Source organism: Prionailurus bengalensis, chromosome A2, assembly GCF_016509475.1.
Source record: "Prionailurus bengalensis isolate Pbe53 chromosome A2, Fcat_Pben_1.1_paternal_pri, whole genome shotgun sequence".
Classification (NCBI taxonomy): Eukaryota; Metazoa; Chordata; class Mammalia; order Carnivora; family Felidae; genus Prionailurus; species Prionailurus bengalensis.
In genome coordinates this window covers 56,803,529-56,826,418 of record NC_057348.1, presented here as the reverse complement: position 1 = coordinate 56,826,418, position 22,890 = coordinate 56,803,529, and the positions used below count along the sequence as shown (strand labels likewise).

The 22,890-nt window shown below is 52.3% G+C and overlaps 1 protein-coding gene across 2 annotated transcripts in view; it reads right to left on the bottom strand.

The window, feature by feature from the left end:
• EFCC1 (EF-hand and coiled-coil domain containing 1) overlaps positions 1–22,890 on the bottom strand; it is a 40,931-nt gene that overhangs the window by 5,519 nt on the left and 12,522 nt on the right. The window contains exons 3-5 of one of the 2 annotated variants that reach the window (XM_043588245.1): positions 4,315–4,472; positions 2,414–2,555; positions 1,051–1,216 (exon numbers count right to left, since the gene is read on the bottom strand). In XM_043588245.1, coding sequence (XP_043444180.1) covers positions 1,051–1,216; positions 2,414–2,555; positions 4,315–4,472 — 466 coding nt within the window. The remainder of the gene's footprint in view (positions 1–1,050; positions 1,217–2,413; positions 2,556–4,314; positions 4,473–22,890) is intronic. The other variant, XM_043588247.1, reaches the window with a different exon arrangement.

Here is a 22,890-nt window from a genome sequence, read left to right as displayed (position 1 = left end):
CTGAGTCCTCTTTGGGCTTTGGGCAGGACAGAGAAGGCGTGGTGCCTATGCCTCCTGCAGACGGGCCTGGAAGGTGGGCTTGGGGACACAGCTCGTGCGCCTCAGTAACTCTCCTGATCCCCACTTCCTGGAAATTTACTTAGAAAAGGGGTGGTGGCTATGCCTTGTGGAACTGCATCAGACCACAGATACGTCAAAGACAGCATGGGTTTAGAATTTCAGGTATATAAATATAAAACAATCTTCTATCAAAACGACAGTTTGCAAAAGCGTAATGTGCTGGGGCTTAATGAAATGGCGACTCTCAGTAGCACTCCACACTTGATTACTGTGGGATGGAGAAGTTGCTCGGAGTGGAGAGATGAGAAAAAATGCCAAGCGGTCTCATTGAAACGGAGACACCTCGCCATTGGCTGTTGATGTATATCCCTCCCTTACCCTCCATAACTCTCCTGGGGGACAGTGTCCCTCCTCCCCCTCATCTGACTTTGATGGAGCTGCTAATCACTGAATCTTGCCCGGCTACCACAGGGACTGGCCCAGGGACACTCACATGACCGAGGCTGGGCCGGTTGGCGTTCCTCCCTGAGGTTTAGTATATTGGGCTCTTATCCCCCTGGGCTTTCTTAGGTGAGCCAGTGGGAGGCTGGAGCTGTCTCTGGTCCCTTTCCCCACCATACAGAGGAAGCCTTTCTGAAGAAGGGCGAAATGAGGCCAGCACCCAGAGAAACACAGAGCAGATAGGTGGCAACAATCTGGTCTGAGTCGCTGGATCCAGCTGTTTCTGACGCTCATCTCCTCGGCTGTTCTTGCCAGCTCCATATTCTAATAAATACCTATTCTGCACGCAAGCTGTTCTGAGACGGTTCCTTTAACTTGCAACCAAAATATTCTTCGTTAAATCTACGACAAAGGAAGGCACATCTCTTTGAGTCTTGGTTTACCCATCTGTGAACAGGGCACAGGACTTGGCTGACATCCCTCAGGGTTCTTCCAGCTATGAGAGACTTTAGCATTGGTCCAGACCTCGACCTCTGGGGCTCAGCTGACCTCCTCCCCAGGTGTCCCCAGGGTCTTCTCACTGCAGCCCTGGGTCCCCAGCTGCTCCACCAGCACGGCGATGCGAGCCTCCAGCTCTCCCAGGGTACAGGCATGGTCAGCACTGCCAAAGTGGCCGAAGTAAGTCACGAGCTTCTTGGCTGTCTGTTCATCACACCTGCAGCAAAGGAGAGCACCAGCACTGTGGGGCTGCTTTCCAGAGTCTGCTCCAGCCTCAGAAAGTGGGTGTTGCCACCGAGTCTAAAAGCCAGGCCATGGCACCTCCTGGTCAGTACCCCTCCCATGGCTCCCCATCTGACTGAGAGGAAAAGCCAAAGGCCTCACCCAATGTGCCCCTCTGATCTCCCTGGCCTCCCTCTCATCCATCTTCACTCACTGTGCTCTAGCCACAGAAACCTCCTCACTGCCCCTCCAACATGCCTCAGGGCCTTTGCACTTCTTGCTGTTCCCTCTTCCTGGAATGCTCTTCCCTCATTTCCTTCAGGTCTTTGCTCCAATAGCACCTTCTTAGAGTGGCCTTCCTGGCATCTCCTCGCCCCTCCCTCTTCTGCTGCTTCACCTTATTTTCCTCCTACTTGTCACCACTCACTAGAATAGGGGCTCCAGGAGAGGAGGGCTGCTGTCTTGTTCATTGCCGTTCTCTCAGAGCCTCCAGATTTGTCTGGCACGAAGTAGGTGCTTAATAAATGCTTGTTGTTGACTTAAGGGTCGGTGGTGACAACAGTCCTGGAAAGCTGACAGCACCATACAATATAATAATAAACACCAGCGCTGCCCCTTGGTGGCGTACCTACTGCGGTCAGGCACCTGTTAGGCATTTTATAGCCTTGACAACAAATCTTCACAAACCTCTTGCCTGCCTTAGAGACGAGGAAGCTGAGGCTCAGAGGAGTCAGGAGACTTGTCTGAGGTGCCCCAGGCATCTGGGTCTTTCTCCCCTCTAGGGTGGTCGTGAGGATTACATAAGTTGGGGAGTCAGAAGGCCCCTGACCTGGGCCAGGCTGGAGGAGGGCACCGTAAACGCTGTTTCTCGCAGGAGCGACCGGGTAAGGAAGGGTCTGGTATGTCCTGGAATTACATGGGCTGTGGGCATGTCCTGGGATAGCGGCCAGGGGACTGAGAAGACACCAACGGTCATTAAAGCCCCCCACAAAGTGTGCCTTTGCCAGTCCCCTCATTTCATCCCCGCACATGCCTGGGGTGGGGGGCGGGGCATCTGATCACTTCCCTCCTATGGACTAGGGGACAGAATCAGGCCTGTCAGCCTCCCAAGCTCAAGCTCTGTCACTGTGTGAAGGGGCGCTGGGCCTCTCGCGCCCCCCCCCCCCCCCGCCGCCCTCCGCGGCACACATACCCACTCCTGCAGCTGGCGAGGCGAGCCAGCAGCGTCTTGACCTTGGCCAGTGACCTCTGCTCTTCCTGCCACTTCTCGGCCTCCTCTTCTTCGTCGGAGGCGGCCTGGCCCTCCACTGAGCGGAACAGCTGCCCGTCCACTGCTGGAGAAACACGGGATGCGGGGACAAGGGACAGAGGGAGGGAACCAGGCAGCCCGCCCCAGGGGGAAGCCACCAAGGCTCCACCAGGAGCCGAGCCGGCCACCCAGAGCCCCTCCCTGATGCTCTACCCAGGGACCCTGAGAGAGAGAAGCCCTTTTTCTTCTCCACTTTCTAAGATGACAAAACCAGCCGGGACCTGTCTGTGCCCTCAGAGATGCAGTATTATTCCCATTTGAGGATATGGCCATCCCAGCCAGGAAAGCCGTGGGGTGGGGGCGTGGGGCTCAACACCAGGTTGAACAGGTTTTCAGCTCGCGGGGGGCTGCATGCCTTTGACACTTGGGGGGGGGGGCGGGGGATGCAGAGGAAGAGCAGTCATACGCGTGACTGTGTGATCCCCAGCATGGCTGTGTCTGGTTGGTGTCCCCCAGTCTGGCTGTGCATCAGAAACCCCGGGGTTGGTTGTGGCCTCCTGGTGTCCTGTCACCCAGCATCAGGCTCTGTCTCCGGGGGAGGGGGAACAGCCCCCGAATATCTCTCCGGGGGAGCCCTCCCTTTCCTCCCCACTCCACCCCAGCCCCGGGGACACAGATGTCCAGCCTGGCCAGGCAGAGTGCAGACTAGATGGCCACGGGACTGGTTCAGCCAGGGCAGCGGACCCAGGGCGGGCCGAGGATAGTCAGGCCAAAATCTGACTCAAACTTCCAGGGAAGAGAAGGGCCTGCATTCCCCTGGCCTGGGAGTTGGAGGGTGTGGGTCTGGAGCTCCTGGGGGCTGTCTGGTCAGTAAGAGGGGAGTGCCTTCCGCACGATGGGTCCACAAAGGCAAGGCAGCAAGGGGTGCAGTTCTGCTGACATCTCGGCTGTGCCCAAAGCCTACTTGGACTTTTTAATTAATTCCCTGCACTGTACCTGCCATCTAACTCGAGCCAGTTTGACAGTGACAATGGCCTGACCCTCGCAGACAGATAGTATCCTGAGCAGCAAAGCTGTGCATACCTTCCCCCCTGTAGAGGGAGAGGAGAATCAGAAGCAGCAGATCTGAGGTGGGCCTGGGCATCTGTGATCCGGGCCACCTGGCAGGTTTGGGAACCACTGATTCAGGTATCCTGACTTGGGACACCCGTCTCTCCAGCCTGACTGTCCCAGCTGGGTGGGCTCAGGGCCCTTCCGTTTAGTTTCAATAGAAACTGTCCTGGACCAGAGCGCCTGGGTGGCTCAATCGGTTGGGTGTCTGACTTGGGCTTAGGTCACGATCTCGTGGTTCGTGAGTTCAAGCCCCGCGTCGGGCTCTGTGCTGACAGCTTGGAGACTGCTTTGGATTCTGTGTCTCCCTCTCGCTCTGCCCCTCCCCCGCTCACGCTCTGTCTCTCTCTCTCTCTCTCAAAAATAAATAAATGTTAAAAAAGAAAAATAAGAAACTGTCCCATACCAAACAGAACCAGGGTTGAGGTGACTGATCCATGACGTTTTGGTTGCGTGAATCGTGTTCCCAATATGGACGGTTTGTTTCTCGTCCTCGGGATTTCCTGGTGCTGTGTGTATGTGTGTTGTGTATGTGTGCATGTATATATGCGTGTGTGTGTGTGTGTGTGTGTGTGTGTGTGTGGTATCATTACGGTCATGGTCATTAACACGTCCTGGTGCCCGAGGCAGGGGCAGGCAAGGGACTCTGAAGATGAACTGGAAAGATGGCACCCAGCGGCCCCTCCGCACCTGCCCATGGCTGAGCCCAGCGAGCACTGTGTGCAGGGACAAACCTTCGTCCGGGGGTCTGTTCCCGGAGCTGCTGTCTGACTGCCAGGCTCCCTCTGGAGAGGTGTCTGGGCTTCTGGTCCCACTTTCCTCAGGTTCACCACTCTTGGCTTCTGGCTCTGGGCTGCCTTGTGAGGAGATTGGGAGCTGGGTGCCCTCTGACCTGTGGGCAGGGGAGAAGACACAGGTGCTGAGAGGGAGGAGGGGGCTTGGCCAGCTTCCTCCTGGCAGTGTGGGATGTGGACCCACCCTCTGCCACTGCTTACTCTGCACAGGTGAGCTATGATGTGCCTGAAGAAGACCATGTGGTCGACCTTACTGGCTCTCTACCCAACAGCCAGGATGTTAGAGTCAGACTTCCAGTGTCCCTTGCATCTAAGGCACAGGCTGTAATCTAATTTTAGCCAAGGAGGCTAAAGGAAAGATCTTCTGGGGAGCCTCTGGAATGGATTTTTATCCCTTACTAAAAGTAAATCAGGAAAGAAAATGCCCTTCCTTCTTGCCTTTGGACTTTGTAGTGTGGATATGTTTGAAACACTGGCAGCCATCTTGTGACCATGAGGAAATGGCTGAGAGAATTATGGAGTAGTTGAACAAGAGCCCTGATATCTTTCAGCTGCTGAGAGTCCTGGACCTCCCACTGCGGGACTTCTTATTATGGGAGAGATTTTTTTAAAAGTCTTAATTGTTTCAGTTACTTTTAATTGGGCTTTGGAGAACCTACTTCACCTTCATCAATCAATGTTCTTGATATTCTAAGGTCCTCACTTGAATCTTCAGGGTCCGTGTCACTGCCCTTACAAAATCAAGGGAAAAAAAGAAAAACAAATCTATCCTAGCATGAAAATATTCACTAATGAACTGGCTGCTTATTAAACTAGCCCTTTCCTCCTCTTTCATTTTATACCCACATCTGTCTTTCATCTCTTCAGAATCTGTTGTTACTCAACCTCTCCCTGTCAGATGTAACAGCCCAATAGAAAAGAAAGGGCTGTGAAGTGAAATTTCACATCTTGGAAAAGAAGAGGCTGTGGGGGTGTCATTGAAGGGGTACTGGGGAACCATGGGACTCACAGGCAAAGCCACTGATGGTGGGAATGTGGCAGAGTTGGGCCAGTTTACAACCGAACAAGAGAAAAATCAACAGGATTAGGAAGGGCCAGGAGCACCAGAAGAGACTCGGGGGACTGGGAAAAGCCCTTAGAAAAACGAGCAAAAGTCTCGAATACTTTTGCATAAGAGACCCTCCTCATGACCCAGTTGCAACAACAAGAAAATGTGACGTTAAGGACGCCCCATTGTGTTTTCACACAGTTTTGTTGGGAAAATTATTCCAAAAGGAATATAATCAACCCGGAAACAGTCTACATCTAAGAATTAATACACTGTCCTACAGTCATGAAGATTGCTTTTAAAAAAGTAGTGAAAAGTGAAAAATAGAATTGCCGTGTGACCCGGCAGACCACTTCTGGGTATGTACCCAAAAGATCTGAAAGCCGGGACTCAAGCAGATGTTGACACACCCTTGTCCACCGCAGCATGATTCAAAAGGTAGAAGTGACCCAAGTGTCCATTGATGGTTGAATGGATAAAGTGTGATCTATCCATACAATGCAATATTATCCAGCCTCCCAAAGGGAGGAAATACCGACACGCGCTACGACACGGACGAGACTTGACATGGTGCTCAGCGAAAGAAGCCAGTCATCAGAGGACAAATGCTGTATGATCCCACTTCTGTGAGGTCCCTAGAGCGCTCAGATTCCTGGAGACAGAAAGTAGGAGGGTGGGTGCCGGCGGGGGGGGCTGGGGGCCAGGAGAACGGGGAGTTAGTGTTTAATGGGGACAAAGTTACATTTTGGGAAGATGAGAGAAGTTCTGTGGATGGGTGGGGGGATGGTTGCACAACAGTGTGAATGTACTTAACGCCACTGAACTGTGCACTAAAAAATGGCTACAGTGGTTAAGTTGTATGTTATGTATACATGTTACCATGGGGAAAAAAAAAAGAAGGAATAAGTTGAAAACATCACCTGGTTTTATCTGCTAAGTAGCACAGGAAACTCACTTTAATACATTTTGGGTTTATTTTTCAAGTTAAAGCCTCAGTCAAATCAGACACAGGCCACTCTCTTTGGTCCCATTCTGTGCAGATTCACTTCAGTGGATCTCTCCGGGGCCAAGTATTATTGGAAACCGAGGACCCTTCTGCTCAGTTCAGGAGTTGCTGTTTGAAGTCACCGGCCAGTCCTTGCCCACACAGACCACTGTAAAGATAGAAGCCACACGACACCGTGGATGAAGCGGGGGCCTCGGTGCCAGCCCTGGCCTTGCCAATGAGGAAGTGGCAGTGGGACTTGGTCCCCATTTTGCAGATGGGTCGCTGGAGCTGATGACCTCTGAGGTCCTCCCATCTCTGCTTGCGTTCTGGTGATCAGGCCTGTGTGAGTATTCAGAGGAGCCAGCTTGGCCAGCATGCGTGTCAGGGAAACGACAGCAGCCGTTCCAGAGTGATTGGGACACGGGGACGCGGCACTGCAGAGAGTCCTAGCAGGTGTGGGTGCCCAGTGTTTGTTGGGTGGATTCAGCATCGGGGGGACTGTCTGCTGAGCCAAACAAGAGGGGATCTGCGGGACTGCACTCGGAACCCAGAGCAGGGCATCGGCCGCCTGGGGCCACCCAGCACCTCCTCCCCGTTGGTGGCAGCTTCCCTGACTGCCACCCAGATGGCTCACCTGCTCACCTACCCCTACCCCCAGCAGCTAGTCTGCTCAGAGGAGGGCATGGCGTGTGGCTCCTCCCCATGCTAATTAGCATGATCCCATCCCTGGCCACCGTGATTGGCCCAGGCCTGCACAGGTAGCCAATGAGACCAAAGGAACTGTCTGCTGGGGTTTCCAGCGGACCCGCTGGCTCCCTGCCTGGTGAGGTCTGAGGACGACACTAGGGAGATGTGACAGCCCAGGGGGCCGGCTGGAGATGCAGGGAGCTACAGAGAGAGCCTGAAGATGACAACAGAAACGACGTCCTTAATGACATGATTTGGGTTGCTGGATCAGGACTAACCCTAAACTTTTGTGTGTGTTTTTTTAAAATGTTTTATTTTGGGGAGAGAGCGCGAGCACGCGACTGGGAGAGAGGGGCAGAGAGAGAGAGAGAGAATCCCAACCAGGCTCCATGCTTAGTGCAGAGCCCAATGCGGGGCTCGATCCCAGGACCCTGGGATCATGACTGGAGCAGAAATCAAGAGCTGGATGCTCAAGCGACTGAGCCACCAGGAGCCCCTGTAATGCAAGCCGAGAACAGGGATCTGGCTTGGCAGCCGTCAGTGTGAAAAGGCCATGGGCCGGTATTCTTGTTTAAGCATGACACCATGTGAGGTTTCCAAAGGCTCATACAGCCCGGAGAAGAGAAGACACGAGGGTATGGGGTCACTGTTTCCAAGACTCAAAGGTGGAGACAAGTAGCCTTTTTATGGCCCCAGAGGGCGATGCTTGCCCAGAAGGAGAGAAGGAGGGGGAAGCAAAGATGAGATTTGGAGAATCAGAAGGAGGCAGTTTTAGCTCACTGTGAGGAATGACTTTCTCACAGGGATTGCTGACCAAGAACAGAATGGGCTGTCTTGTAAGGTAACGAGCTTCTCGGCCAAGGAGGTATGTAAGGAGGTAAGGGACTTCAGTGGGCTGGAATTTTGAACAGAGTTGGAGGCCGAACTTGACAATATCTACGTCTTCCCACTCTGAAATGCTGCTTTCCCCCCTAAATTATGTAAGGGCTTCAACAAACAATATGAGACGGAGGGACCCACCCCTTATTTACAAGTTTCCTAGCATAGGCTAGCGCTGGCACCCTGGTCCCTCCTCTCCCCACATGCCCACAGCCACTTGAGTCTTGGAAACCCTGCCCCAAGTGCAACTTTGTGCATTACCAACAATAACCAAAAACAACAACTAAATCTTTCAGAATGCTTACTAGGTGCCAGGCACTGTTCTCAGTGCTTTAAACATTTTCCACGCAGCAACCCTAGGAAGTAGGTACTGCCATTACCCTCATTTTGCAGAGCCAGAGTAACTTCCTCAAGCCTCACAACTCAGTTCTGGAGCTGCTGGGATTCACGCTCAGGCCACTGGCTCCGGGCCCACACCTCCGTGGCCCTGCCACGTGGGAGGAAGTTTGGGAGGCAAGGTCTGGAATGACCCAGCCCAGCCGCCATTCTCATTAGGTGACTATAGGCCACAGGCAATGAAGTCGGGAAGAGGAAGCCACCGAGAACAGAGTGTGGAGAGTGGGACAGGGGCGGATATGCCTCGGAATTTTCCAAGAAATAAAATGTGGCTGCAAAGCAACAGAGTGTCCCCAGGGACGCTGAGCGTGTGCTACCTGGTCTGGTAACTGGTATTTGACCGAGTCTGTCATTACCCCCCCCCTCCCCCCCGCTGATTCACTCCGTAGGGTCATTCACATAGTCACATAAATGTGCTGTAATATCTCCACCTTAAAACCAAACACGAAAGCCAACCAATGAAATAACCCTCTCCCGCATACAGGTTCCCCCACTTGCCACCTCTCTCTCTGTCCGGTTTAGGGCAGAACTTCTAGAAAGAGCTGCCTCGGCTACACATGCCATTCCGATCTCACCTTGTCACCCACGACGGCTGTCCTGTGAGACCCAATGGCTGCCTCTCAGTGCTCATCTGGCCGGTGAAATGAACACTACACTTCCTAGTGCACACGTCATGGTGCACGTTTCATTCTTTTCACGTTTATTTTTAATTAGTTTTAGAGAGAGAGAGCAAGCAGGGAAGAGGGGCAGAGGGAGAGAGAGAGAGAAAGAATCTCAAGCTCAGTGTGGAGCCCAACTCGGGGCTCAGTCCTACAACCCTGGGATCCTGACCTGAGCCAAAATCAAGAGTCAGATCCTCAACGCTCAACCTATTGAGCCAGCCGGGTGCCCCCATAGTGCACATTTCATGGGGTCCGTTTCATGAACACTACTATATAGAAGGCAACGGATGCTACATTACTCCCTCACCTGGTCACTTTCTTCAGGTGGCTTCCAGGAGACAGCTCATCCCTCCCTGGTGCTCCTCCTTGTCTACTTGGCTTGTTCCTCCTCTTCCTCCCTACTCCTCTGTGCTGGCTGGCATGCCCTCAGACCCCACCTGAGAATTTTATATCATTTAACTCTTTAAGGGGTCTCAGCCAATGCTGTGGCCATAAGAGCCGATGACTTCCAAATGTATCTCCAGCTTTGGCTTCTGGGATCCAGTTTTATGACAGCCTTACCTAGCTTAACTGCTGCCTTGACATCTCAACCTGGATGTCCCACAGGCATTGCAGATGCCTCCGAGTATGCTTGTCTTTCTCCGTCTGCTCCCTCTGTTCGCCCTCCGTGAAAAGCGCCAACACTCACTTGGCCCCCCAAAGTGGAGGTCATACATGAGGGCGGAGAGTCTGACCCGTCACTCAGTTCTGATCCCATGTCCAGCCCAGGGGTGCTGGAGGGAGACAGAGGGCCGTTCTATAATGCTATTGTGTGGCCACTCCCATGCTGGGTTTGGGCAGGTGGGGACAGAAGTGGGAAGGAGGCAGGGGGAGTGCAGCCCCTGCCCTCAATGGATTTCTGGGTGACAGGGAGTCCAGACCCTTCACTCTTCAAGGCAGTGCCCACTGGACTCGGGGCCAGACCCTCATAGACAAGGAGGGTGCTGGGTCTGCAAAGCAGGGAAGGTGTCCTAGAGGAGGCAGGACTTGGGGTTGAACAGAATGAAAGAGGCTTGGGCGGAAGAGGAAAGGCAGCAGGTGTCTCTGGGGACAGATCAGGGGCAGCAGGGCCAGAGAAAAGGAGTCACAGTAGACCAGAAAGGGCTGAACAGGCTCTGATTGGGCACCCCAACTCCGGGCTGGGCCTTATGTGTGGTGTTTTGAGTACTGCTCATGGACTTAGGAGGTTGATATCTCTCAGAAGAGGAAAACGTTAAGTCACAGGTGGTAGAGGGCCAGCAGAGATCCGGACCTGGGTCCCTCCTCTCTAAAGCCTGACCTTGCCTTGTTCCGTTGTCCCATTCCCTAGGTCACCAGGCCTTGGAAGGTCCCACATCTTATAGATGGTGGAAGCAAGCAGAGGTTTGCAGGTATTAGGTTGAACCATATGGAATTGCTGGGTTTTGCTGGTTTTTTTTTTTTTTTTTTTTTTTGAGAGAGAGAGAAGGGAGAACATGAGGCGGGGGTGGGGGGTGGGTGGTGACAGAGAGAGAGTGAGTCAGAGGATCCGAAGCGGGCTCTGTGGCTGTTGGCTCAGGGCCCAATGCGGGGCTTGAACCCACAAGCCACAAGATCATGACCTGAGCCGAAATCGGACGCTTAACCGACTGAGCCACCCAGGCTGATTTTGCTGATTTAGACCTGCAAAGGGGAATTTAAAATGGTTCAATCTGATAGGATGTGTATGGATAAGGTCTCTCAATTGATCGGTTGCAAATCTGTCACTTCAGTGGTGAGTACCCTGGTTTGTGAGAGGCTTTGTTAGAATTTTCTAGGCCTACAGGGCTCCTGGCTGGTTCAGGCGGTGGAGCACGTGACTCTTGATCTTGGGTTTGTGAGTTCAAGCACCATGATGGATATAGAGATTACTTAGAAATAAAAAGAAAAGAAAAAAAGGGTTTTCTGGGCCTAGAAAGCTGATAGCCATCCACCCTAGGACTGGGCCATATAGCCCCGTGGTTTAAGGAGTGTTTCCCATAAGAATGGGTCCCTTTGAGTTGGCTCTGGGCAGGAGATGGAATTGCTTGGGGACAAGGCAGAGGGTCACCTGTCATCTTGCTGAATGAGCTGGGTGCTATTCCCCGCCCCCCACTCCCCCCCACCCCCACCCCGACCTACAGGTCCAGCCTCCTTGAAACACCAGCCCCAAGGTCACAGAGCAGACACTGTATCATGTTACGTCTCTACCCTCCCTCCCCACCCCCTGGGCCATCAGTACTTGCTATCATGGTCATTTTCTGGAAGACAGCTCTGACCCTGCTCCAAAGCCCTCTGTGGCTCCCATGGCCAACTGGAGAGGTCCAGATCCCCTGATATCTGAACCCCTCCATGGAGGAGTTTCTGAAGTTGCAAAGCAAAGATCCGATGGAGGAAAGAACACATTTTGCTCAGGAGGGCCCTCTGGGTGGGGACAAGTCCCTCTGCTCCCTCCCCACCCCCCGTCCTGCCCTCCAGTCCCCACTGTACGGGAGTACAGTAAGGGGCAGAGGTCAGCTCTGACCCCGTGTCTCTTGCCTTCAAAATGCTTCAGTGGCTCTCTGTGGCCACCAGGAAGAACTTCAATATCCTTAACAAGACATCAAGGGTCCTCCAAGATCTGACCTAACCCTCCAGCCTCATCACTGGTGATGACCACCGGGCATAGCACAGCCAGACCCACCGAACTCCTGTGTGTTGCTCTTGGGGCCTTTGCGCGTGACAACCACAGCCAACACCCGTATGGCCTCACCGTGTGCCAGACACGACACCATTCTGAGTCTTTTAATGCAAACTGCTCTATTCTTCCCAGTAACCCTAAGAAGGAGTGATTTCTTCTTCTTCTTCTTTTTTAGTTTGTGCATTTTGAGAGAGAGAGAGAGAGAGAGAGAGAGAGAGAATGTGCATGAGTTGGGGAGGGGCAGAGAAAGAAGGAGAGAGAGAGAACCCCAAGCAGGCTCTGCACTTGGTGGTTTGGAGCCCTGGGTGAGGCTCGATCTCATGACCACGAGATCACAACCCGAGCCAAGATCAGGAGTTGGACACGCAACTGACTGAGCCACCCAGGCACCCCTGAAGGAGTGATTCTTGTTACTGCCATTTTACAGATGAGGAAACTGAGGCGCAGAGAGCAATTTGCCCAACGCCACACAGATTGCCCCATCTTCAATGTGCACCCCGAGCCCAGCAAGTTCAGCCTGGAAAATCCTACAGGCCCTTTGCTCTCCCCTCTGCAATGCAAATACCACTTCCTCTCAGGACTCCCCTCTCTCTCACCTGGACTCCCAGAGCTCACATGCTCTCAGGTGTCCTGTTATGATACGTGTCCCTCACCAGATAGAGGTTTCCTCCGGGCATCACAGGGACAGAGTGGCCCAATAATGAATTAGTGGATGAGGGCATGAATGTGTGAAGGGTAGGTCAGGCCTGGACAAGTCCTGAGCCTGGGTGAGGATCCCAGCTTCCTCCCTCACCTTGTGCTCTCGGATTGTTCCAGAAAGGACAGAGAGGAGAGCACTCATTGTGAAGCCACAAGGCCTGGGTGGCGCCCCAGCTCTGATCAGCTTTTCCTGTGGATCAGGGGCTCGTCTCCTGCGCACCTCACTGAGGGGCAGACCCTCAAAGTGAAAGGGTGTCGTGCTTTCTTAAACTGCACACCTTTTTGGCCGCCGACCCTATTGCTTACTAATATAGGTTTCCTTTCCTAGGAAACACGATTACCAGCCGTGGAAAGCCGGTATCTCGTCCCACACAGAAAGTAACAACAGCAACAAAAATACATAAAAGAACAACAAAATCAAGTGAGTCGATTCTACCTAGCCCTGAGGTTTCTGTCTGCCTCTGAACCCGAGACTACTTTTTCTCCCTTAAAGTGGGTTAGCCCGGAGGCGCTAGAGATTCGCCTGTTCCAAACCAGGACTGAGGAGGCCCAGCCTCCTCGCTCCATGCCTCCCTGGCCTGTGACCCCTTCTGCGCCTCGGTGCCACTTTCCTTTGGGAGCCATGGAGGAACTGGGGGTGGTGGTGGGGGGGACTCCTGTGACTGTAGAGGTACCTGTCACTCAGCAAGCACTGGAGAAGGACCTCCTTCCCAGTTCCAGGCGGTTCTGGGGCAAGGTGGGCCCTGGAGGCTGTCCACTGTCCCCTTACACCCTCGCTTCCGGACAGACCCGAGTCCTCGTGTGCGGTTGGGCGTTCCCTCCAGCTGGCCGCATCTGTGCACTTCCCGGAGGCTGGGGGGAACCTCTGATGTCTCCCTCCTGTTGGAGGCCGACGGCCACATCTGGCCACCAGCCCGGCGGCTTATGCAATCTGACAAAGGCCAGATGTTGCTTTCTCCCTTCCTCCAGTCCTGCGGCTCCTGGCTCTCAGCTCGAGGTCCCCAACACACAGGCCCCTTCTTGGGATCCACGATGCCGAGAGGGGTCTCGGGAACTGCCCGATCTGGGTCGCGTCCCGCAGGACTGTGGCTCTGCAGTGTGACCCCCGGGTCTCCATTTCATCCCCCCATTCACTCGTGAGTAAACACGGAGGGGCCCTGGGTCCCATGAGGGTGACATGAAATGACACAGTACTTCCAAAGCTGGGGAGCCCTGGCCTCCACTAACATTAGAGGCCATCCAAGGTGGTGCTCAGATGGACAGTTGCGTGTGTGTGTTGTAAACAGCTAAGCATTCATTTTGGCGTGTATGAAGCACAAATAACAAGCACACCAAACAATTTCAGTTTTTTGTGTATGACAGTGTTATACCTTTTTTTCTTTAAAAAAAATTTTTTTTTTAACATTTATTTATTTTTTGAGAGACAGAGAGAGACAGAGCATGAGCAGGGGAGGTGCAGAGAAAAGGAGACACAGAATCGGAAGCAGGCTCCAGGCTCCGAACTGTCAGCACAGAGCCCGACGCGGGGCTCGAACTCACGAACCGTGAGATCATGACCTGGGCCGAAGTCGGTCGCCTAACAGACTGAGCCACCCAGGAGCCCCCTTTCTTTTCTTTTTAAACGATGTTTATTTATTTACTCATTTTAAAAATGTTTATTTATTTTGAGAGAGAGAGAGAGAGACAGCATGAGCATGAATGGGGGAGGGGGAGAGAAAGAGGGAGCAGGAGGATCCCAGGCAGGCTCCACACGGTAAGCACAGAGCCCGACGTGGGGCTCGAACTCATGAACTGTGAAATCATGACCTGAGCTGAAATCAAGAGTTGAATGCTCGACAGACTGAGCCACCCAGGGGCCCCTACCTTTCTTTTCGATAAATTTATTTAAGTAAAAAGAGTGAGATGATTTAAGGAAAGATATTAAATAATAATAGCACAGGTGCTATGCAGATAATGGCAAAAAGTGACACGGAGCCTAGGAGAATGTCTGAAGCTTGGCGAGCCTTAGACCAGCACACGGTAAGCTCCGGGAGCTACGAGAGCTGTGCTCTTTACGCCTCAGCCACTTGGTTAGCCCCTCAGGGGAAAGGACCCCAACTCTAAATATGGGCACCCTCTTTTTATAATGGCTATTTCAGAATGGCCCCACATGAGCTGGATAAATAATATACTCAATCCTCACAAATATTCGAAAAAATTCAAAAAAAAATTAACGTGATGCGCTAACAGTGATTTAAAGGAGAAAGGAAGGTTATAATACACATTTCAACATGTAAATATTCAGACGTAATGATACTTTTAGATGGTTAAACCTACCTATAATGGCTTTTTTAAAATTGAAGTGTACTTAACACAATGTGACATTAGTTTCAGGTGTATGACACAGCGATCACACATTCTTCTGTGTTCACCACACGTGTAGCTGTCCTCTGTCACCATACAACACTGTTACAATACCAGTGACCATGTTCCCTGTGCTGTACCTTCATCCCATGACTTACTCATTCCATAACTGGAAGCCTGTATCTCCCACTGCCCTTCACCCATTGTGCCCATCCCCCCACCCCTCCCCTCTGGCGGCCATCAGTTTGTTCTCTCTGTATTTATGGGTCTGTTTCTGCTTTGTGTTTGTTATAACAGCTACAGTTGAATTTGAGAGTCATGAGGTAATATTCAATTGCATGTTGTTGACATTCTTTCCCTATATTTGGCATTTTGAAATACGGGCTAAGAAAATACATTCAGATGGATGGATGGATGGATGGATGGATAGGTGACTGGATGGATAGATGGATGGATGAATGGATGAATGGATGGATGGATGGATGGATGGATGGATGGATAGGTGACTGGATGGATGAATGGATGGATGGATGGATGGATGGATGACTGGATGGATAGATGGATGGATGAATGGATGGATGGATGGATGGATGGATGGATAGGTGACTGGATGGATAGATGGATGGATAGATGGATGGATGGATGGATGGATGCATGGATGGATGGATAGGTGAATGGATGGATAGACGGATGGATGGATGCATGCATGGGTGGATGGATAGGTGAATGGATGGGTGGACAGATGGGTTGATAGATAAGCAGACTCACTGGGACACAGCATAATGAATGCCAGTGGACACAGACATTCCTTATCAGCTGGTTAAGCACAAGTGTTGTCAGTGTCTAGGATGTGGTTTTGAAATGATGAGCAATTCTTGGAAAATTCCAAACAAAACAAAGTATAACCTTCCCACTACCCACGCAGCATTACATTCTTGGAAAATCCATTGTACGTTAAAGCTATGCAAAGAATTTGTGGTTATATGTAAAGCAGCGTTAGATCCCAGTCTCAGACACTTGTAGTGACAGCACGTTTTTCAAAGAATGAATTCCAGACATTTGGAAGCCGTGTGGGGTACAGGGCAATCCTGGGTTGTACAGGACCTGTGCAGAAGCTTGCGTCCCTGGGAAGGCCCCCCTCAAGGGCCAGGAACACTGTCCCCCTAGTCATTGAGACAAACACTCCCTCCCCACAAGTTTCCAGAACATCCCTGGAGGGGAAGCTGCTTCCAGAGAGATGCCTTGTTGCAGACTCCCTCCTTGCTCCTGTTCTAACCTCAGGTCCCACTGGCTATGGGAGCCTCCACCCAAACCTGGCTCTAGGCTGCCTCATGGGGGGACTATAAGGTGCCCAATTGATGGATTTGGACTTGGAAGCTGCCGGTTTGGCCACTTGGACCATGCCAATGCCCTGGGTAAGCACCCAGGATCTCCATTGGCCAGTGCCCTCTGGCCTGCAGCCATTCTGGCCACCCCCCCCCCCCCCGCCATGTGGTCTCTGGGCTTTGCAGAGCCATGAAGGATGGGGGATTGGCTTGTATCTGTTTACTCCTGGGCTAGCCTCTCAAGCAAGGGTGCCCTCATCAAGTCCCTTCCCCTCACTGAGACTCAGCAGCCCCAAGCTTTTAAATGGGGAAGTCGCCCCTGCTCATGGATGAGAGCTGGGGCTAAGTGAGGGACGTGTGCACCTGTTCACACTGTAGGCACGCATCCAACTCTTGTTAGCTCCCATCCTCTGTTCACAACCACCTCCTTCTCTATTCATTTTGTTTTCTAAAAACCTCAAATAAATGCTTCAGTGCAGGGATAGCCGCCCAATTTCTTAATCTGACCTGTGCCGATGAATATGGTGGCCGCTTGTCATACTGGGCTACTGAAATTTAAACTAATTACAGTGAAATTCAGCTCCTCAGCATGTGAGCCACATGTCAAGTGCTCAGTAGCCACATGTGGCTTATGGCTACCATATTGGACAGTGCAGATATAAGCCATTTACATCATCACAGAAAGTTCTGTTGGACAGCACTGAGGTTATGGTAAGAAGATAAAGTAATACTTCACAGTCATTTTGCCTCGAACCATAATTCTGACTTGTAAGTCACCTGTCCAATTCACTATTTCGTTCGTGCAGTGATAATTCTGCTTAAATTGCAATTATCTGAACCTAGAAATTGACCCTGTTGTATGTATAAACAAAATATATCACAAGTGGGTTCCTGCCATAATCCAATGCACTCCTCTCTACATGGAAAAACTCAAACTGGGTCCCCGTCTACACCCACTGAAGGGGTGGACTCTGGGTGGATTAAAGACCTAAATATGAAGGGCAGAATTAAAATAGAACATACAGCAGGATGAGTGGCTTTGAGACCTAGGGGTGGGGGACAGCTCAAACAAAAACTCAAAAGCAAAAATCACAAGGCCCAAAGCATTTGATGAATTTGATCAATCAAAGGACACATGGGAGCCGGCTGGCGTCCCTTGGTCAAGTTCTGTGCAAGCCTCTCACAACCCAGTGATTCCGCCCCCGGGGTATTGTTTTTTGGGGGAAGTTCTCGCACCCGTCTGCAGGGTGGCATGGAGGAGAATGCTCATCAGTGTCATCTGGGGAGGTGGCAGCTGGGAGGCGGCTCTGGGATTGGGCGGGAGACTCACCAGGAGGGAGGGACAAGGGGCAGCCGTGCACACAGCCAAGGCACCTGAAACATGCAAGGCTGAGTGAAAAATGCAAGACGCGGCGTGAGATACAGAACACAGTGCTGTTACGGACGCCGAACGCAGACACAGAAACACACGTTTTGCCGGAGCACAGTGAAAAGAAGATACCTGGAAGTCACTCGAGGAGGGTTGCCGATAGGGCGGACAGGGAAGTGGGAAGAGAAGGGGAGAAAGTATCCATTCCTACCCCTGCTCCAACCCAAGTCTCCCGCTCCGAGTACACAACCTTCCAAGTGTCAGAATACATGTTCACCGATGACCAGCACGGCGGTTGTAGGACACTATCACTGAACTCAGGGGCTGGCAAACTTTTCCTGTAGAGGGCCAGGGGGTCAGTATTTCAGGCTCAGCAGCCCAGGTGGCCACTGCTGTAGTTACTCAGTTCTGCCTTTCAGGTGCAAAAGCAGCTACAGACAATCCACAAGGAAATGAACATGGCTGTGTTCCAAACTTTATTTTATGGATACTGAAATTTGCAACGTCATGAAATTCCTCTGTGCCAGGAATATTGTTCCTTTTCGCATTTTCAACCACGTGAAAAGGTTGAAATCATAGTTTGCATAAGATCCATAAATAGGCATGGGGCTAGATATGGCCCACAGGCTGTAGTTTGCCAACTCCTGGTTTAATTGATGACTTTTGCTCCCAGTGGACAGAATTTCGTCCAGAGAAAACGTGTTTAATCGGTGTGGTAGACTGAGGGCTCACCTTGCCCCCAAGGCCAGCCAGCCAGCACCTTCTGGATTTGTGAAGAGCACTGAATGAGAGATGGAACAGAGCAACCCTCTGGCTGGGGCCAGAAAGACCACCCTGAGGGGAGTGGGGACCCCCTGAACGGGCAGCATGGCGTATCCATCTGGGTCAGCAGGAGGGAGGGATGTTGTTGTGGCTGATATGCTAAGGGAGTGGGTGGCTGACAGCCTGTGGGACACACGTTCACAGGTGCAGGCTCACTCGAGCTCATTGGTGGCATCTAATGGCAGAGGGCACGAGCGGTGGGTGGCAGGAGGGGACGCCGGCAGCCTGCCCCTAGACCAGCCGGGTCAGCTCTGCCTTGCTTTGGCCTGAGTCTGGCCCTCCGATGTGCTGGCCCCTGACACCCTGCCAAATAATTCCCTTCCGGCTTTAGTGAGCTAGTGTCACTTCCTGTTGTTTGCAACCATGGCCCCCCAGCTGGTATGGCTTTGAGCAATTCACATCACCTTTCTCAACTTCAACTTTCTTTCCACAAAAAAGTCTTACATGGTGTGCACCATGGTTACGGCAGGGTGGGCAGAGTTTCTAGCAATGACTCAAAGGTTCCTGCAGCCCTTGACTGTGGGGAGGTATCATCCCCTTGATGGTGTTATGTTATGTTGTTACAGCTGATGTCAAGGAGGTTAACGTTCCCATCCAGTCACACGAGTCCCTTTAAAAACAGAGAGCTCTCTTGGGGCGCCTGGGTGGCTCAGTTGGTTAAGCGTCTGACTTCAGCTCAGGTCATGATCTTGTGGTTCATGGGTTCAAGCCCCGCATCGGGCTCTGCGCTGACAGCTCGGAGCCTGGAGCCTGCTTTGGGTTCTGTGTCTCCCTCTCTCTCTGCCCCTCCCCTGCTCGTGCTCTGTCTCTCTCTCAAAAATCAATAAACATTAAAAAAAAATATTTAATAACAGAGAGCTCTCCGGTCCAAAGAGGACTTCAGGGAGACCTGAAGTGTGAGAAGGACTTGGGTCCTCGCTGGCCAGAAGGTGAATGGGCCATGTGAGGTGCAGTGTGAACAGTGACCCTGGAGCTGACAGCCAGCAAGGAAACTGGGATCTTAGTCCTACAACCGAAAGGAATGTAATTCTGCCGATGCCGGAGTTTGGACACGTGTTCTCCCCCTGAGCCCCTATACCTGGCCAGTGACACCTTGATTTCAGCCTCGTGAGAGCCTAAGGAGAGCCAAGCCAAGCCTGCCTGGACTTCTGGCTTACACAACGTGAGATCATCAATGGGTGTTGTTTCAAGCCACTAAGTTTATGGCCATTTGTTACGGTTGCATAGAAACCAAACACAACTGCCAAACAGACGCGCCCCATCTGCACACACAACCTCAATTACCCTTTCAGGCACTGAGTGGCCATGTGCTTCTGGAGAAGAGATCTGATTGGTCTGTGTTGGATCATGGTGACTCCTCCCCTTTACCAGGGATTGGTTTAGGGATAGGCATGTTATGTGCTTTTGGCCAATAAGAAGGGAAGGGAAGTGTTCCAGGCCGATCTCTGGGAAAAGGGAAGTCCAAGGAGGAAGTTATTTTTCTGTCTGTGGATGTGGCAGTGATGCCTGAGGCCATGGCAGCTATCTTGTGACCATGAGGGAGGCTTGCCGACAGGCCAAGACGACAAGCTGAGGAAGACAGTGTGGGAAGATGAAGAATTGTAATCCTTGCAGACATCACTGAGTTTCGAAGAAACTGCTTTTTCCTTGGACTTATGGGTGATCATCAGCGTCCTTAAGATTTAAGCCATTTGGAGTTGGGTTTTCTGTTTCTTGCAGCCTAAAGTGTTGTCACGGAAAACGGCTCACAGCGCTGCTTGGGGGTTAAGTGAGGTTGCGTATGTGAAGTCCTTAGCGCAGAGCCTCAGGCCCAGCAGGTGCTCAAGAAAGGCAGTCTTAGTGCCTCTCCCCTCCTGCCTTAGCCCTGGGGTGAGTCAGGGTTCAGCCAGAGGACTGGGGCCAGCAGGGGACATTGATCTGTGCCTACGTCTGTAGTTCCAGCACTGTCTCAAGAGATTTATTATAAGGAAGTGGCTTCTGTGGTTGGGGGGCTGGCTCAGCCGGTCTGAAATCCCTAAGAGGGGGAGATCACAGGCAGACTGGGATCCCTGGGCATAGAGAAGCTCTAGTCACAGGCGGAACCTGTGAAAGAAGAACCTTCTTTCTTTCAGGGAAGTCCTCAGCCTTGCAAGTGATTAAATTGCGCTCACCCAGATTATCCCGGATCACCTCCCTTGCTGAAAGTCAACTGATCACAGACTTTAATAACAGTTGCAGAATGCCTTCACAGCGAGCCTCGATTTGTGTTTGGACCGCCTGGGGCTGTTACCAAGTGACACATCAGAAGACCGTCACCACTCCCCGGCCCGGCTTTTCCTAGAATGGCTGGAAAATGTCACTTGCATTCGCTTCCCCTTCTGCTTTCGGCTGCCTGAGCCACTCAGCCCCTCTGTGCGCTTTGGGGAGCTGCAGGGCAGACAGGACGTCTAGAGCCCGGCTAGGGCCCACCGACGGGTGGGGGCTTCCAGGCAGCTGAGCCCACCCCGGAGGGCCTGGGGGCTTGCACACCGTGCTTCCTTTGCTGCGTGCTGGCGTTTCCTGAGCGAAGCCTCGCAGGAAACGGAGGCCAGCATGTGAAAACAAGAGAACAACAGTAGGAAGAAGAGCTTGAGAGGGGGCTGTGGAGGGTGAGCTGAAAATAAATCACGGAGAGGGGAGTGTGGGACAGTCCTCAGGGGTGCTTTGGGCCTGGGAAGGGTTGTCCGTGACTCCTCAACTCTGGCTCCTACTTGCCTTTCCTGGGGTGGGAGGCAGGTGCAATGGGAGTGTGTCCATCAGGGTCTTGGTGCAGGGGTCACGCTGCCACTGAGTGGTTTCTAGAGGCGTCTCTCCGCCTAGCTGCTAATTTTGTTCTGTGATTCATCTGACAGATGCATTACTGAGCCAGCCACAGCGCCCAGTGCCAGAGGTATTGCACTTAGCAGCAGACAGCCCTAGCCTCATGGAATTCACCTTCCCCTGGGGGACACAGACCTTAATGAAGGGGTCACGACAGTAAATTAAGGATGGAAAAAGCCAGGGGCTGTGAGAGATGACAGGGGAGCAGACTAGATGGGGCTGGGGCCTCTCTGAAGAAGTGAGCCATAGCATTGGAGACCGGCGGTATGGATGACTTAGACCGGTGACTTAGGCAAGGCAGGGCTGAGAGCGGTCAGGAACTAAACGACCAAGGAGCAGAAGGGCCACTGTGGCCAGAGTGACATGCACAGTGGGCGGAGTGGAGGACGCTGGGGCTGGATCCGTGGGTGGTGGCCAGATCACTCAGGTCCACGATAGTCAATGCAAGGAGGCCAGTGTTTATTCTAAGGGCAACAGGAAGCCACAAGGTTAGATGTGGATTTAGAAAGCCTCCCCCCTTCCCCCGCCCCGCCAGCCACTGTGTGGTTGGTTAGTGGGCTAGAGAGCTAGGGACAGCAGTCACATCTGTGCTGATGCTGGTGGGTGGCAGGTGTGGCTGGAGGGGAGCAGGGAGGTTGGAGACTTCAAATTCAAACATTACCTCCTCAAGGAAGCCTTCTGCCAGGCAGGACTGAATTTACATGAAGTCTTCACCCTCAGAGCCTCAGAAAGTGACTGTATTTGGTGATAGGGTCTTGACAGAGGCAATCAAGTTAAAATGAGGTCACTGGGGTGGCCCTAATCCAATCTGACTCATGTCTTTATAGGAAGAGGAGATTAGGACCCAAACATGTGCAGAGGGAGGACTATGTGAGGACAGAAGCAGAAGACGGCCATCTGCAAACACATTCTCCTGCAGAGCCCCCAGAAGGAACCAACCCTGCCCACACCTTGATCCTGGACTTCTGGCCTCCAGGACGGTGAAATAATGCATGTCTGTTTAAGCCGGCAATAGTATTTGTCACGCAGCCAATCTGACTGATACACTGTCCCAAGCGCCATAGTAAAGAAACCTCTTCCACCTTGCCCATATCTTATTCATCCCATTTATTGTCACCCATTGGCTGACCATATCCCCTACCCAGGGTGTCAGTCCTATGAGGGCAGAGACTTTGTCTCGGTCATAGCTGCCAGGACAGCATCAGCACTCTCTGGGCATGCAACAAAATTTGGGTGAATAAAGAAAAGTCAGTAGTTATGTCTGACGGAGACAATGAAGAGACTAAGGGAAGATTCTCTGTCCCCCACGCTTACTGGGTCTTTGACTGCTGTTGGCCCCAAGCTTCTCCAGGTCACCTCAGTCCTCTTGGGAGAAGTGTCCCCACTGCCCCCAATTCAGAGCAGGCAGTGGGAATCCTCAGATGTTTCCAACAGTCCAAGCACCTGCCAGCCAGTAGGCAGCCCTCGTCTTTCCTGGGCTTGGGCCTCTGCTAGGCTCAGCGGCAGCAGGGACAGAAAAGAGGGGCGCTGAGTGCCATCACTGCCCACAAGAAGTTCCCAGTCTAGGAGCTCCTGCCTCAACTTCCTGCATGGGACCCAGGCCTGGTCAATCACAGTGATTGGTTCCGAGTAGTTACGCGACTCCCACCTGGGCCCATCACTACCTTCCGTGTCCCTGTTGTCAATGATTGGTTCAAGGATGGGCATATAACCATGTCAGGATAATCAGGGTTAATCTAAGGGTTTTGTTGGAACCACCGGAAAA